Source organism: Taudactylus pleione, unplaced genomic scaffold (genome assembly GCF_031769625.1).
Source record: "Taudactylus pleione unplaced genomic scaffold, aTauple2 ptg000040l, whole genome shotgun sequence".
NCBI classification, from domain to species: Eukaryota; Metazoa; Chordata; class Amphibia; order Anura; family Myobatrachidae; genus Taudactylus; species Taudactylus pleione.
Genome location: NW_028284442.1, coordinates 31,342,880 through 31,359,143, shown reverse-complemented (window position 1 = coordinate 31,359,143; position 16,264 = coordinate 31,342,880). Strand labels below are relative to the sequence as shown.

The window sequence follows — 16,264 nt, the reverse complement described above, 5'->3', positions numbered from 1 at the left end:
AAATAGACTAATTGTTGGCAAAGATGTAACACAGACTTTTCTAGGTTCCTGAAGCCAGATTTGCATATGGAAGTGTCTTTTACGCCTTGATTGTAACAAATGTGTCTCCCTCTCTACCTGCAGGAGTCCCTGGCGCAGGAGTAGGTGGAGTAGGTGGTCAATATTATCCAGCTGGAGGTGCTGGGGCGTATCCAGGTAAGCTTAGTTCATTCATTGACATCCTTCTAGCTAGCATTTATCAAGTGCAGTCTACAAAATGACAAGTAGAAGCTGATTGGTTGCTATGGCCACTTCTCCATAGTGATGGCAATCGACAGCTCTATGATTAATGGCAGATGGTTTTAAGCCATCAGTAGCAAACTATAGGCCTGAATCAGACCCAGTCGCTAAGCTGCGAATGCTCGCTAGGGGATATAATCGCACATCTGCGCATGCGTATGCATCAAAGTACGCATGCGCGAACCAGTCACTGCGGCCGGGAATTTTGAGCTTGTAGTACACAGACTGGACGCTACTTTGAGTGACAGATAGCGCCGTTTGTGGGTGGTGACAGGGGAAGGTGCTTGTGAACGGGGGAGTGGATTTGCGAATGCAGGCGTGTCTGACCATCAAAACGGAGTTTAATGGGAGTGCATAATTAGCAAAGAAGCGTCATTGTACACGTCACTTGGTTGTTTTTTTGCCTGAACTGATCGCAGTGCTTGTGGTGGGGTAGGGGCTTCCTCAAGTGCTGCGTGCTGCTATGATGGGTCTCGATGTTCCCGATTAATCACACACTTTCTGGGGATGACGTGTGCTAAGAGAGAGAGGTGGGCGGCTTTATACTCCTGCGTACGCTCACTGCCGTCGCCCTCTGAGACTGCCCTGTATGGGTGTCCTTAAGCCAGACAGTGCGATAGCGGGATTTGCATACCCGGCCCCTTTTGGCACCGAGCGACCGCAGCTTAGCGACCAGGTCTGAATCAGGCCCTATGGTCGATGTCCATCCCTACTTCTCCACTCTTTAGACACCGTGATACATTTCCCCCAAAGTTCTATAACTGTATTTAATATAAACGGTGCAGTGCACTCATTCCCTACACAACGACAAGGTAACTATTTTGTGGAATGAACCACAGAACGTATTTAACCAGCATTATTCATTTTTTTTACAAATGTAATTTTGGACTCAATTAAAGGGCCTTATGCATAGTGAGAACTACACAAGTTAGCATTGCGCATCCTGAGTGAAATGTTATTGCTCTTTGCCCGAAAAGTATGGCATGTACAGTATATTCGCCTATGGAGATTTGTGTGGTCCTGGACCTTACGCCTGCATGCACCTGGAGAGGCAGACTGGGAGGTGGAGTACAGTAAGAGGGTATTCACACAATCGCCAGCTCAAGCAGCACAGGATGCTGTATTATTTATGGGTGGGTGCTGCAGATTAGTACTGTCTTTGTTGTGCTGGCATATATTATACTTTTGTGTGCGGAGTTAAGCAAACGTTGTTTTGTTTGCTTGTTTGTTATTTCATGTGTAAAATGGAGAGTTATTTTTTTTATGTATTCAAGTTATATTTTCGTTTTATTCATGCCCAATAGTGAATGTGTATTTTACAAACCAAACAAATGGCCACACAGAAACAGCGATTTATATGAATCAGCCCCTTACTGTCTGCAAAAGAAAAGTGATCATTAAGTTTCCTTAGTCCATGTTTTCTATATTTCTATTTTTCTATTGATAAGAATGAGATATTGGGCCTGATTTAGAGATGAACGCTAATGCGTTCGCAGCTCCATTTTCAAATACAACACAGCTGTGAAAATATGCTACTAGTCACCAAGCTTAGCCGAGCATAAGGATGCCCACTGCTGTCTTCTTAACTCCGTGCGACGACGCATACCTGCATAAATTTCAGTAACATTGACACACATTGGTGGCCATCTTACCCTTGTGGAAGGTCTGTCTTGCCACAGCCTTGGGAGCTCTTCTGACACGCAGAGCTGTGTATGCACTCGCAGTGCCTAATTTATGCACGCCCATGTAACAGCGTTTAAACAGACAGGCACGCCTGCGTTTCTCATCACCCCCCATCAACACCGCTAAATGCTGACAACATATCACTCACTCTACAATAGATTCCTCTGCGCGTCCGTAATCGCAGTTCAATCCCTGTGCACGTGCAGTGTGGCTTATACACATGCTCAAAGCATACTTGCCTACCTTTCAAACTGCCGCGATTCGGTGAAATTTACATAGGGGCGGGGCCAAATGCTGTGATTCATGCAGAATCACATCTTAAGCCCCGCCCCCTTCACGGAGACCCGCGATCGCCGCGGGTATTCTCCTCATTCTGCCCACTTCACTAGGAAGTGGGCAGAATGCGGCAGAAATGCCTACCCTTCCGGGGGTGCGGGGTGTTACCCGAAAAATCGGGAGCCTCCCGGCTCAAAGGCAAGCAATCGCACATATATGGCGTGCGTAATCGCCTTTGCGTCCGTCTCTGAATCAGGCCCATTGTGTACAATTTTAGTTTAAAATAAAGAATTAATATTTTTCTCCAAGTGGCAGCAACTTTTGTTTATCTGTTTAAAACAGGAGCTGGATTTGGGACAGGAGGTGTAGTACCTGGTGCCGTAGGAGGACCTGGAGCAGGTCAGTATATGCCTTAACTTAGCTATTGGCCTATATATATAGCCAAGACACAATAATGGAATGAATGGCAGTGCGGTAGTTGTAGGAGGGATACGGAGGTACAATTCAATTCATTAGTTGAAAGCCAATGATTTTTTTTATTTAATACATGATTCTGGATATTTTAGGAAAGCTAAATTAAAAATGTGACATATTAATAGAAAGTTGTTCTCCCTGATTTTTAATAAAATAATGAATGAACGAAAATTTTAATTTGTAATTTGTACCTTGCAACATAGAGCCCTAGAGATTGGCACATTTTTTTAAAACTGTTCAGTAGAATATTCACCCCAGCCCACAATTTTGCGCATTTCGTTTGCGGAATTTAGCATTAAGCGTTTCCAGACCTACCCAACCATATCGCAGAGCAGAATGAATTGCCCCACATTGTCCCAGCGCTATTCATAGATTACCGATTCCATGAAAGCCAAATACAGTATGGAATGGAATTCTTAGGAATCGTGATTGAAAAGTGTAACTTGAAGATTGTACACTTCTACCAAACAGCTTGTTCCATCCCGAAATGCACCAAAATTGTGCTGTGATTTTGCTCATCTCTATTTTCTATGAATAACCCTAACATATAGAACAAATCTCAATGTAGCTGATTACAGTCATAATTTTTCCAAAATGTATACATTATACTTTGTACATCAAGACATTTGCACAGACTACCAGAAGCATTATATTTTTGGAACTGTTGTGGACATGCTGTAAGTAGTTATCTCATTTACAGTCTAGGGCGTTATTCCTAGGTTCTATGTTAGCATGTATCATGCTGTGCTCTATGGTTCCTACCCATCAGGGGCATCTTATGAGAGAAGAGGACCATGTGCAGTCTCCTATTGCACATTCACATATCTCCAAAGAAAAGGTTCCGGCACCATTTTCCCAGTGATTTTTCTATTGAAAATGCTCATATCTCTGGGATAATGGCGCTAGCACCATTTCCATAGAGAACTCTTCAGCGTTGGCCATAAGGTAAATATAATGAATGGGTGCAGGTTGTGCGCTGTGGGCCCCCCTAGACCCAGTGACCCATGTGCCCTGCACACCCTTTACCCATTATAGATACACCAATGTTAGTTACTTATTAACTATTGACAGTATATATACTTTATAGAGAATATTTAGTCATATATATAAAGGTGCCTACACACTAGGCGATCTGGTCACGATCCGATATCGTGTCCGATTTCTCCCCCTGCAGTTGTGGCCACGATTTGGTGTTAAAAGCTATTCAAATTGGCCCACGATCTATCGTGCATTCTATACTATTCCAGTGCATCGTGACTGAGATTTTTAGATCTTGCCTGCAGCAGGCAAGTTCTGAAGATGCGATGTACGACCAGCGGGGACGCGCATCGGCATCGTATTTGTGAGTTTGACATTCAGGATTAGGACATATTTTACACGATTTGTTGTCCCGATGAGTCGGAATCGGGCTGATCGTGTAAAATATCGCCCAATGTGTGGGCACCTTACGGTATATAAATTGGGAGGGACCCATCCACCCCTGTCACCTGTACCTACTCTAGTGGAGCAAGTATGCATTTGTGATTAGAGCATATATTTAGTAAAAATATAAACTGAAGAGTTTTGGAGCATTAGGGGATTAGAAATGTTAATTGCTACAATAATTATGTAATAAACAAATGTATATCTTTGACATAAGCATTTTCTGTCATCTACTGTAGGGTCATATCCTGGAGGAAAGCCCCCAAAACCAGGTAACACGTGTATGAATTTCTCAAGTAGCCTTAACCTTTAACCTAACCCTAAAATCATCTGTCGACATTCACAATGTCAACATTCTGTTATTGTCGACATGTTGAATACATTCAAGCCACGTTGGCATTCCGGTGTCGACATTGTAAATATCAACGTGATGTACAAATACCCATTTTTTTTTTATCTGCCAGCATAAAAAAGCTGAGTAATCTCTTTGCTTGTGAAAATAATTCCATCATTTCAAAGTCCAGCTTTCGATTTATGCTTAAAAAAGATTTTGTTAAAAAAAAAGTGACAATATATTGAGGACGACTTTATTATGTCATTTTTATGTCATGTTTTTATAGTACACTAGTCAAAAGGCGCCTATGAACGTGCATTCCGGCATAAAATGCAAATGGAGTCCCATTGTTGAAAGTACAGACTGCGGATGTGCAAACAAATAAGTCTTTTGTGGGAAGTAAAATTCTCTGTGGCCCAATATTAAACAAGGAATGTCCCCCTATGTTCACCTCCTTCATTCCTGGAATGTATTGTCCTGAAAATCAATTCTTGTTTTCGTACAGTATATAATATAACAAGGCGCATATACGCAACTAGATCGCACTTCACAAGGAACGTCCTGAGAAAAGTTAGAATATATTTAGGGGTAGATGAGTATATCTGAAATGTGACAATTAAAAAGGTCATTGGTAAATGTACTTTTTTTATGTCTACTCATCTTTCGCTATATAATCAAATTTAAAAAAAAAATTCAAATATTATCCAAAAGAAAAATACATGTAAAGCATGTACAGAATGATGCAAACAGTCATAGTAATTTCACTGGTACAAAGCAAAGTTATGAAATTTGTTCTGGTCACAAAGGTATAAAATACCCCCAGGCATTAAGGAGCTATAAAGCATAATAATACTTTTATAAGAACAGATTTCATAATAGTACAGTAAAATGTAGATATTTAATTTGTTTTATATTGATACAGTACATTTTTGTATTCCCAAATGTAAGAAACCAGAGAGCTGTGTAGTAACGTGTTCCGCGCAGAGGTCCAAGCAAAACAAACTTACGCAAACTTCAAATAATAAATGAATTACTATGTAATTACCATAGCAAATTCATTATTGATTAACGTCTCTAAGGCACTACAATAACCTCCTTTCATTTTGATGTCCAATGAGATTAGTTTTTTATGCTTTATAAATTCAATTTAATGTAGGTGGTTTTTTTTTGTGATCTCATGTCATTTTTCTTACAGGAATACATGGCTATAGTTCCTAGTAAGCAGTTAAAAAGCAGTGTGATGTCAGTAACTCCAGTGCTCTACTAATAAACTAAAATAATATATTTATATAGGTGTTGGTGGTCTTGGAGCCGGTGGACCAGGAGCTGGGGCTTATGGTGGTGCTGGTGCTGGAGTAGGCGGCTTTGGAGCTGGTGGCTATGGAGGTGCTGGCGCTGGAGGAGGTGGCTTTGGAGCCGGTGGCCTAGGAGCTGGGGGCTACGGAGGTGCTGGGGGCTACGGAGGTGCTGGTGCTGGCGGTAAACCACCAAAACCAGGTTAGGAACCGGTGATGCCAATATAGAAATAATATATATAATATTGTCATATGGCAGGCCACACGTTACAGTATTTGTTTATATCATTTGTAGTTATAAATTGAAGAGCCCTCTACATGGATATGTGAAACAAGGCCTCTCCTCAGTAGAACATGCATTTGGGGTTTTAAGGATATTCTATATGTGTACTGTTTCTTTTTCTCAGTGTACATATACAAAATAATGAGGAAATCAGGAACTATTCTGGCACATCTAGGAGCCAACAGTATCTGTTAAGGAGCCAAGGAAGTTGAGCTTCCATTTTCATAGTACGTGGGAGATGTATCAAGCCTTGGAGAGAGTGGAGAATTGGATCTGGAGAATTACCCATAGCAACCAATTAGCTTCTAGCTATCATTTAGCTAGCACAGTTTATACAATTACAGTTAGAAGTTGATTGGTTGCTATGAGCAATTACTCCACTTGTCCATTCATTCGAAGGTTTGATACATCTCCCCCTGACAGAGCTGAATAAAATATTAGGTGTAAGAAGAAATTGTTTGGCAGGATTGGCTGCCTGGCTCCTGATATTTGGCTGGCCCCAGTCTAGCAGTTTGGCTATATCTAATCTCAGTATACTTGTTCCATGACACTTAAAATGTGTTTAACTACTTAAAACTCAAAGGGTGTATTAGAACTTTTCAAGAATAAGGATTTGGGTTTTTTGTCATTAAATCACAGTGCTTACTTATATGATAATATTTTTGTAAATACTCCAATATGTTTTGTTTATCCTATTCAGGCTATGGACCAGGAGGTGCTGGAGTTGGTGTCGGTGGGATTGGTGAGTAAAGCTCTGGTCTGTGAGTGACCTATAGTATGCTGTGCTGGCTGTAGCTTCTCCTCTTCAAGACTGCTACAGTAGCTACCAAACAAAGACCGGGGAGATGTACCGAGCAGTGGAGAAGAGGTCCAGTGGAGAAGTTCCCCATAGCAACCAATCAGCTTTGAGGTTATATACATCAAGTGCATTGTTTAAAATCAGCTGATTGGTCTACTGGTCCATGTCTCCACTCTTTATACTGCTTGATAAATCCCAATAGACAGTGATATGCTTATCTGCTGAGGATTAGTCATACGCAAGGCAGCCATGTTTCAGTTTTGTGCCACAGTATTTCTCTGCTTGTTTCTGATCAAATTGGAGCCTTAAATATTTAAAAGGTAAACAGGTAACAAATATCCTGTATCATTTATCCTTATTTTTATGGCTTCTTAATGCTAAAGAAAAATTGATGCTAGATAGATGATGTGGATACCTAATATTAAATATTATAATGACAGAAAATAATACCACAATGACAAAAAAAAAGAAAAGAAAAGTGAATGTGATCCTCTGCACAAGGCAGCAATGTAAATGGATTCTGTGTATGGCTCAGAGAGAGGTATTGCATGGATCAGCGAATAGAAGAGATCTCCTACAAGAACATTAGATCATTGGGCAGCAGTATAAGACCACTGGTGCTTTTCTAGGTGCTCCGGGGGCTCAGCAAGTAGAAGCAGAGCCAACAATCACCCCAGGTATGAAGATGAAGAGTCTGCACATGAGGTTTCAATGTGCAGGTGACTGTGGCAACAGTCGCTGGGATGGGAACTATTTCCCCTGAAATCGTTCACTCCCAGCTCTTACTAACAAACTACTGAAAGATCTGCAATCCTACTATTAACCTTCCCAATGCTTCATAATGGTGCTTTCACATTAAATTAAACCAGCCTTTAACCAACTTGTTTAAAATCATAGTAATGTACGGCTTGTCTATAAGCAATGCTACAGAACGTTGGCCAAAACATGAGTGCATACTGGAGCTGGCTTTGTACTGATCTAACCTTGTCAGTAGGAATACACAGCTGCTTTCCTCCAAACTGCAATAACAGATCATACTTAGGATGAGCAAACCTTGTGAAGTGGACAGGTGGAGTTGATACAACCAATCAGCTTCTAGCTATCATATTATAAAATGGGCATGATAACTGGGAGCGAGAAGCTGTTTGGTTGCTATGGAAACTTCTCCACTTTTCCTCTTTAAAAGGATTGATACATAACCACCTACAGTAGTAGCACTTTGCTGGGAGATGTCAATATGTAAATTGCTGTGCCAAACTGCTTCATGCCCCTTCCCTCCTCCTACACATTCATTATGACTTCTTCTACTATTTCTGCCTTGATTTTTTTTCATCCTACACTACTGTACTTTATCTCCTATCCTTCTTTACCTGATTTGCATCTACTCTCTCTGTTATCATCTGCATTCTCATCCAGCCCTGTATATCACTACAATATATCAGGAATATGTATTTGTCATGAGGGGCATCACTTGGGTAGATGACACCCAGTGTGGCAAAAAAGCTCCAGTGCAGCCAAAAAGGGGGCGTGTCCTTGCAGGGGAGGGACGTGGCCTCTGGGCACACCCCCGGTTTACTTTGGGAGTATGCCCAGCACTCCTGGAGATGCTGGGCTGCCCGCAGAGACCCTCCCTGCTCTACATGCTCCTCTTCAGTGATTGGGAGCCAGGCACTTCACACTAACGTCACAGTGCAAGGTCCGGCTCCTGGTCACTGAGGCGGAGTCAGCATTTTGGTGTCACCTCCTTAGAGGGTGGCTCCTGGTGCAGTCTGCACCCTCCCACACATCCCTAGTGTTTGTCATGATGAGTATTGCGGCGTGGCTGTTTTCATACCAGCCTACAAAACATGTCCTTTGGCTGAAATGACACGTGTAAGAAAGTGTTACAGGATTAATGAGTGAATATGGTGAGGAAATATAGACCAAACCAGGGATCACTGTCCTTGTGGTTATCCAATGTGTACACAAAGCCATTCTGAGAAGTATTCTCAGTTTTTATCTACCCATCCTTTGCCATGTGCTTATCCTATGACTAGCGAACAGTCACTCGGTTTGCCAAAAAGAACAATTAACATTGATTTAAATATCAGTTTTCTCAGCCACCAGTTATTATTTATCTTATTATTTATCAACAATTATTTATATAGTGCCAGAAAATTCCTTTATGCTTTACAATTGTTAACAAAACAGTAATAAGATGAGATTGAAGTATAAAAAAGAGCGCTTGTATAATGAGTGAAATGTAACACTATGGATCTGAGAAAATAAAAGATAAGAAAATGATAAAATAGAGTAAAAGTAATAAAAAGTAAAATTAAGATAAAAAGTAATGGATAAAAATAATAAAAATAATAAAATAATATGATCTCCAGGCAATGCTGTGAAGAAAAAATTAAATTGGAGATTGTGGTATTAACCACTATGTGTTTATAGATTTTTTGCAGGTATTTGTGTGGAGCCGGGCTGTGGGGGTTGTAGATGTTGCGGGCATTGAGGGCGGTGTCACTTGCTCGATGTTTTGGAGACACTGGCAGGTTCTAACTAGCTGACCCTATTCCTACCTTTGCCTCCTGGCAATGGTCACCTCTTCCTCCTCGCAGCAATGCGGCAATGTCCCGGGTCCCCGACAGCGTCTTACGTCCACTGGAAATGGTCACGATCGCACTTCTGGTTTGGCATCTTTCGGCTATCCCACCATCCAACGCGTTTCATACAGTAATGCACTTTGTCAAGATGAGATTGAACAATAATAGGCATACAGAGGGGTAAGAGGGCCCTGCCTGCAAAAGCCTACAATCTATAGGAGTTGAACACATTTCACTCCTAAAATTAGCCACAAATACAGGATGTGGTTCTATAAAGTGAATACACATGAAAAGCATAGAAGTGATTGTAGTCTTTATGGAAGGAAAGATGCCACCCAAAGTCATTACAAATGTGGAGTTGCCTGTTACAGAGTCTACAGATTACTGTATACTTATGTTGAGTGGACATACGCCCCATTTTCTGGTCTAGCATTACATAAGAAGGCAATGATGTCATGACCTTTATACAGCTCTGAATGAAGATATTTCCCTTAAGAATTTTATATGGAGAACTTGATAAAAATAAATCTGGCCAGGGTTATTAAACATTTGGAAAGTGATGTAAGGGTAAAGTGGATTTGTGACCTATTTTAAAATAGTAGACAAGGCTATACGAAATGATTTTCTGTAGCCAACCATTTAGGGGCCCCGTGTGTATTTTTTATACATTACACAAACACTAAATAATCCTAAAATTCTTAGAATTAATCTGATAAACCTTAGTAAAACAACCGGATACAGAAGAAAATGAAAATGTGTGTTTATCCAGCACAATAATAAAAATAACACTGGAAATGGTTAGTCAGTTCACGTTGACATCAACCCATACCATTGTGGTTTGTTTGATTTGGCTAGTGTCTGCTTCCTGACTTTTATCTTGAATTTATTTGAGCACATTACTTTAAACCAGCCTCGGCGATTGGGTGAGAGCAGATCATTACACTTGTGTGGATTGGAAATGTCGCTGATAACGAATTCCACATTACAAGCAGTGGATGGAATTTAAACAAGGCTTGAAACTACAGACACTTATAAACTATTCCAAGAACTTCACAGTTACCTTGGAAATATTAATTCCCACAGCTCTAAGAGACCCCAGAGGAAAACAGACTAATTAGACCAAGTGCCCAGGATTAAAAAACAATACACTGTTTAAAAATGCTGGCAGTCTTGAAAGAGAGAGGGGTATTCTAATGATGGCTTCATCCTTACAGAACAGGACAGTACAGCTTTTTTTCTATCACGCCTACTAAGGGTCACAGCTACTAAGCTACTGTAACTTTATCACAACTTCTACAAAGATAAAGTGTCACTTATATAATAACATAGTTCTCTAGCACAGTGATGGGCTACAGGCAGGGCACATGGCCTGGGTACTGAGGAGGCGTGGCTAAATCTGGAAGGTGTAGTCATGTCCCCTCCCTATACGCTTGAGGTGACGTCCACTGCAAAGAGGGACATTTGACCCCCTCAGCAGCTGCCCTGGGCCCTTCCAACAGTCCTGGGATCTGGTAAATAGCACTTGCCCGCCCTCTCTGCACCCCTGGCTATAGGTGGCCCTGGGGTTGCATGCAGACCTTCAAGTCCTCAAATGTGGCCCCCAGTGCTTGATTGTTTAAATGACCTGCTGATATACAGTATTATTACAGATAGTTGTATCTTTCAATTAATACATTAATTGAACCTACTACTGAGACTAAAAGAAATGTACAACCCTATCGAAGGTTAGTGGGCTGCCCTATGTGGCCCCCTGAAGTGTATCAGGTTGCCTATCATCGGTGTTCTAGAAAGTACAGAATAAATTTAAGATATAATTGAATTGGTTGCTATGAGCAACAACTCCACCGTTACCATATAGAAGTTTTAATAACAATACCCCAGACGTAACATGAAAGGATATTAGAGACAGTGTTCTCATAATTAATTTTCTGCCCAGCATTATCATCCAACAGCATGGTTCCCAGCAGAGAGACTCCAGATGTCCTGTCATTAATTATATTCTGTTCCTTACAGATAGGAATGGAAGAAGAAACCAGGAATAACATGCACTAGGTGCTAACAGTTGTTTCACTTGAATGGAATCACAATAACGTCAGTTTTTATCACATTCCTCTTACTACTAAGGATTTGGATTTTCCAAAACATGTTGTAAACAGTGACAAACAAACATGAGCTAGAAAGTGAAGATATAGCCAAACTCCTCTTATTGCAGACAAATGTTCTTTTTTGAATGATTTGGGGGTTCTTTTTTTTTTTTACAGCAGAAGAGTAGGACCCCCAGCTATCATCAGGTTTTCTCATGATACGCCACCGCTTTCTGTAGAATAACCACAGTAAAACAGTGAAATCTGTTCTGTCTACTGTCAATCCAGTGTCATCAAGTATCAGGAGTCTAGGAAGATAAGCATTGGTGGTTGCCAAAATATAAGAGTCCAGAGTGTGTTATGGGAGGCTTGGCTCTGTTCACATATACCGGTCTAAAGAAATGGACATAAAACATAACACTATATCACTTGCCTTTATTTAAATAAAATCCAGTTTGGGGTATCATGTAAACTAAACAATTAAATTGCACGTTTTCCAAACAGCACTGATCAGAGACAGCCCCAACTATGCTGGTGGCCTTCACCACCAAGGGCGCCAAGATGGGGGCAAGTACTGATTACCCAGGCCTGGGCTTGTTGGAGGGGCTCAACATGGGTCCAGGTCAGCTGCTAAAGAGGACACTTTGCGGTTCCATGCATAGTATTTTTTTTGGAGGAGGTGTGGCCACACCACCCGGATTCAGCCATGCCCCCCAGTACCCAGTCTCCATTCAGCTCTCAACGCCTCGGTTCACAACCACATATTGGTGCTGATTCAGAGCTGTATGCAAGTTGGCCGCAGATCTGGATGCATTGTCTGCTGGGAAATAAATGTGGATCTTCATCTATATTCAAAGTTGACGGCATCTAATCAGCTGCATCGCTCCTATACATCCACAACACAAGATCCATCTGCAAAACTCATTAAGATGCAACTCTGAGTACTGTCACTTGATCTTATTGTTCCATCATATTCGCAAATCCTTGTAACATGTAGCCTAAATAATTGCCTTAAACCTGATAGGACCATGTGAACCTGTATCAGATGCACCCATAGCTATGCCATGCAACAACTACAAGTAGCTTATAATCTATATGTGATATATTTCTCTGGTAGGTGGAGTTGGCGGTGTTGGTGGTGTGGGTGGAGTTGGCGGTGTTGGTGGAGTTGGCGGTGTTGGCACAGGACAGTTGCCAGGTAACTGGTTTAAGTATAAATAAAGGGGACGACCATGTGGGTTTTTCTTTGCTTTGTTTTCTACACAACCCTTTTTTCTCCTGACTAGCAAAATGGTGATGATCCACTGACATAACTGAAGTATCTAACACACATATTTAACTAGTATATTGGACTAGTATATTGGAATGCCGAGTCAAGGGGTCTCTCCTTTCTCCTTCGTCCCTTGCCCCCTCACTTACTCCAGCTACAGACCCGACTCCCTTCTCCCTTCCTCTGCGGTGGGAGCTCTTGCTGGGGGTTGGAGGGTGCCCTCTGTAATTCTGCTAGTCAGGGAGGGAGTTGATTTGCGTAGTGCATAATCCGTTGACTTTTTCCTTTTAAATTACTGAAAATCTGTGCAAAAAAACCTGATAATTCTTCCTCTATTTTCCACCAAGGGGGTGTCCAGCCAGGTGCTGGTGGTAAACCAGACAAAGGACCAGGTACTGTAGTGCTATTTTTTCCTGCCAGTTAGTGCCACTGTATCCATTGTGCCTTCAGTGTTTGTAGCTGTTGAGGTGTTTAGTTTTAGTTTGGCACAATACACAATCACTGCATTCTTATTCTTACACATCTCACACAAACACAGTCATACTCTCACCAACAAAACACACCAGATACTTCACAGTGGAATAACATTGTGGAGTCTGGATGGGCTTTACCCCTCATTTCTCCTAACAGTATTAATATAACATTGGTAGATATCTGTGTCAACTTTCTGAATTTATTAATTTGTAATGTCCTATGTACATAAGCCTAATGTATGACCTCTACTTCCTGACAGGTGCAGGGATCCCTGGCTTGTACCCTGGAGGTGTGGTGCAAGGAGGTCAGTGTCATCACTTTCCCTTCCTATGTTCCCATCCTGGTCTACCACCTGCAATCAGCATATACTTTAATGAAATGCAGTAGTATGCAATATAAGTTCCCAGATGTTTCTCTATGGTGATAAAACAAATTTATCCACACACACGAGGGTGGTTCAGTAAGTAAGGTAAGAAGACCATTACGTGTGTAATGTTATCTATTTCATTCTAATTTCCTGCCTGGCCAGAACAGGTAGACCACTGCTTTCCCTCATGGCCATTAGACTGCGCCTCATATCAGTGATACTGTCCCAACATCAGTTCTAAGATGGCGGGGCTGGCGGAAACCTGGTCACACATTGCGTAGTGTGATGAGATATTTGCGTCTATCCATCGCCAACTTGTTGAGGTGTGCGGTGATAACGTCATGTCACGGAAACAGCTGCTGCAAACAAGCATTATACTGCTGCACCATAACACCAGGCCAAGCACAGCAACTGCATGCGTGAGTTGTTACTGCACTACTATTGAAGGTACTGAACCATCCTCCCTACAGCCCTGACCTGGCACCGAGTGATTTCTATCTCTTTGGACCACTGAAGAAGCACCTGAGTACAAGGCGATTCGCTACTGATGGTGAATTTCAGCAAGCCGTCATGTCCTGGCTTGGCACTAATTTATGTCTTCTATGCCGGGATAGATGCCTTGGTGCACCATTGGAATAAATGGTTAGACAAGTATGGGGACTACGAGGAAAAATAATCTGTATCAAGGCCATACTTTGAAAAAATGTATGCAATGAGAGTTCTTGTTACCTTGTTTATTGAACCACCCTTGTGTGTGTGTGTGTGATATATATATATATATATATATATATATAGAATCCTATATGGATCGGCACTCATGTGATGTTGGTTCAGCAACTCAGGTGCCCTCCGCGTCATTTAGATTCAAAAGCAGCAACAAATGGACGGCAGCACTCAGAGATTTCCATAAAAAAATATATTTAAACATCCATGATAGACACCAACGTTTCGGGACCACAACGTCCCTTTGTCAAGGTAATTAACCTTTGTTAATTACCTTGACAAAGGGACGTTGTGGTCCCGAAAAGATGCTGTCTATCATGGATGTTTAAATATATTTTTTTATGGAAATTGCTGAGTGCCGCCGTCCATTTGTTGCTGCATATATATATATATATATATATATATATAGTAGTGCTATGTGACAAATGGAGATATGTATCGAACCTTCTAAAGAGTGGAGAAATGATGGGCCAAGGATAAAGTTGCTTATAGCAACCAATCGGCTTCTACATATCATTTTGTAGAATGTACTTGAAACATGTTGATTGATTACTATGGGAACTTCTAAACTTCTTCACTTGTTAGAAGGTTTGATATATTTCTCCAAAAGTGCTCCCATTGTCTACACATTGTGGACGCAGACAGTTAGAGATTGAAGTCTATAAATTCACTCATGGTCAGAGGCAGTACTGCCAACACAAATTATGGGGCCCGGGAATGACAAAATAGGCAAAGCCCCCCCACCACCCCAGTCCTCCTCACGTGCCACGGCTCCTCTTTCATTCAGCAGCGCGGCGTGATGTAATGACCTCAAGCCGCACTTTCTATCAAGTAAAACTTTACTGCACGGTACGGCGGCGACATAGGTAGGAGGCGGAGCAGGATGGCGGCCATGGGTGCCTTGGGTGAGAAGTGACTCACGAGTCACTTCTATTGTGCAGCGGCTGGGGCTAGTAGTGGGCGGCATGCTGGTAGGAGCGGGCCCTTAGGCTAGGCCAGTTACTCACTTTCAAGGGGATAGTAGTAGTGGGCGGGCGTCCCTGGGCTGGGCCTATCAGTCACTCACTGCTATTGTGTGGTGGTGGGGGTAGTAGCGGGAGGTACAGAATCAGAAATCAGAGTCCCTCTCCCTTCTTAAAATTAATACCATACATCTGCCTCCCCACTCACTCATAAACATCATACCCTAAATCTTCAATTTACAATCCATCATTAAAAAACATGTCCCAAATCTGCAATGCCCCCACTCACTGATTAAAAACCCTGCACTTTCTCCTCACCTCTTGTTAAATATCATAATATCTAATCCTTACCTTGCTGCCTTTGGTTGGTCCCGCCATCTCAGTCCTGATCCTGAATCCCACAGCTTTCTGTGCTCTGATTGGTGAATAGTTCCAGCCATCCTCCAATCAGTGCTTGAATACATTCCACCACTGTGATTGGTGGAAGGCTGGAGCCATTAACCAATCAGTATTGCACAGTGGCACCCCACTGACTGCAGCCAAACAGAGCTGCCAGCCGCCGGAAACTGCGTGTAGTAACACAGTGTGAGAGTGAGACAGTGCACTGCTAAGTGTCAGTGACTGTGACAGGCAGTGTGCTGTCCGACCGCTCTCATTGTATTTACAAACATAGGTACAGGTACAGCATGCGCTACTGGGGTAGGATTCGGAGCGGGCTGCATGCGCTACTGGGGTAGGAACGGCCAGGCCTCCGAGTGTCCGGGCCCGGGACTCAAGTCCCGGCCCCCCCCACCCTGATGGCGGCCCTGGTCAGAGGGCCCTATTCATTATCGGGGGGCTGTATGGCCCCTGATGATTTAATATCCACCTTGCCACGAGGGATACTTATCACTGGAGCAATTCATCATTGCTCCGCTGCGGGGACAGCTGCTCCGATCCCTGTTCTCGCAGGCA

General features: G+C 42.2%; 1 protein-coding gene across 6 annotated transcripts in view; it reads left to right on the top strand.

The window, feature by feature from the left end:
- The window catches only part of ELN (elastin), a 105,256-nt gene that overhangs the window by 34,292 nt on the left and 54,700 nt on the right, over positions 1-16,264 (top strand). For 5 of the 6 annotated variants that reach the window (XM_088455262.1, XM_088455254.1, XM_088455238.1 and 2 more), the window contains exons 2-9: positions 124-195; positions 2,581-2,637; positions 4,374-4,406; positions 5,762-5,965; positions 6,747-6,788; positions 12,632-12,712; positions 13,132-13,176; positions 13,518-13,562. In XM_088455262.1, coding sequence (XP_088311388.1) covers positions 124-195; positions 2,581-2,637; positions 4,374-4,406; positions 5,762-5,965; positions 6,747-6,788; positions 12,632-12,712; positions 13,132-13,176; positions 13,518-13,562 — 579 coding nt within the window. Of the gene's footprint in view, positions 1-123; positions 196-2,580; positions 2,638-4,373; positions 4,407-5,761; positions 5,966-6,746; positions 6,792-12,631; positions 12,713-13,131; positions 13,177-13,517; positions 13,563-16,264 lie in introns of all 6 variants that reach the window. The other variant, XM_088455268.1, reaches the window with a different exon arrangement.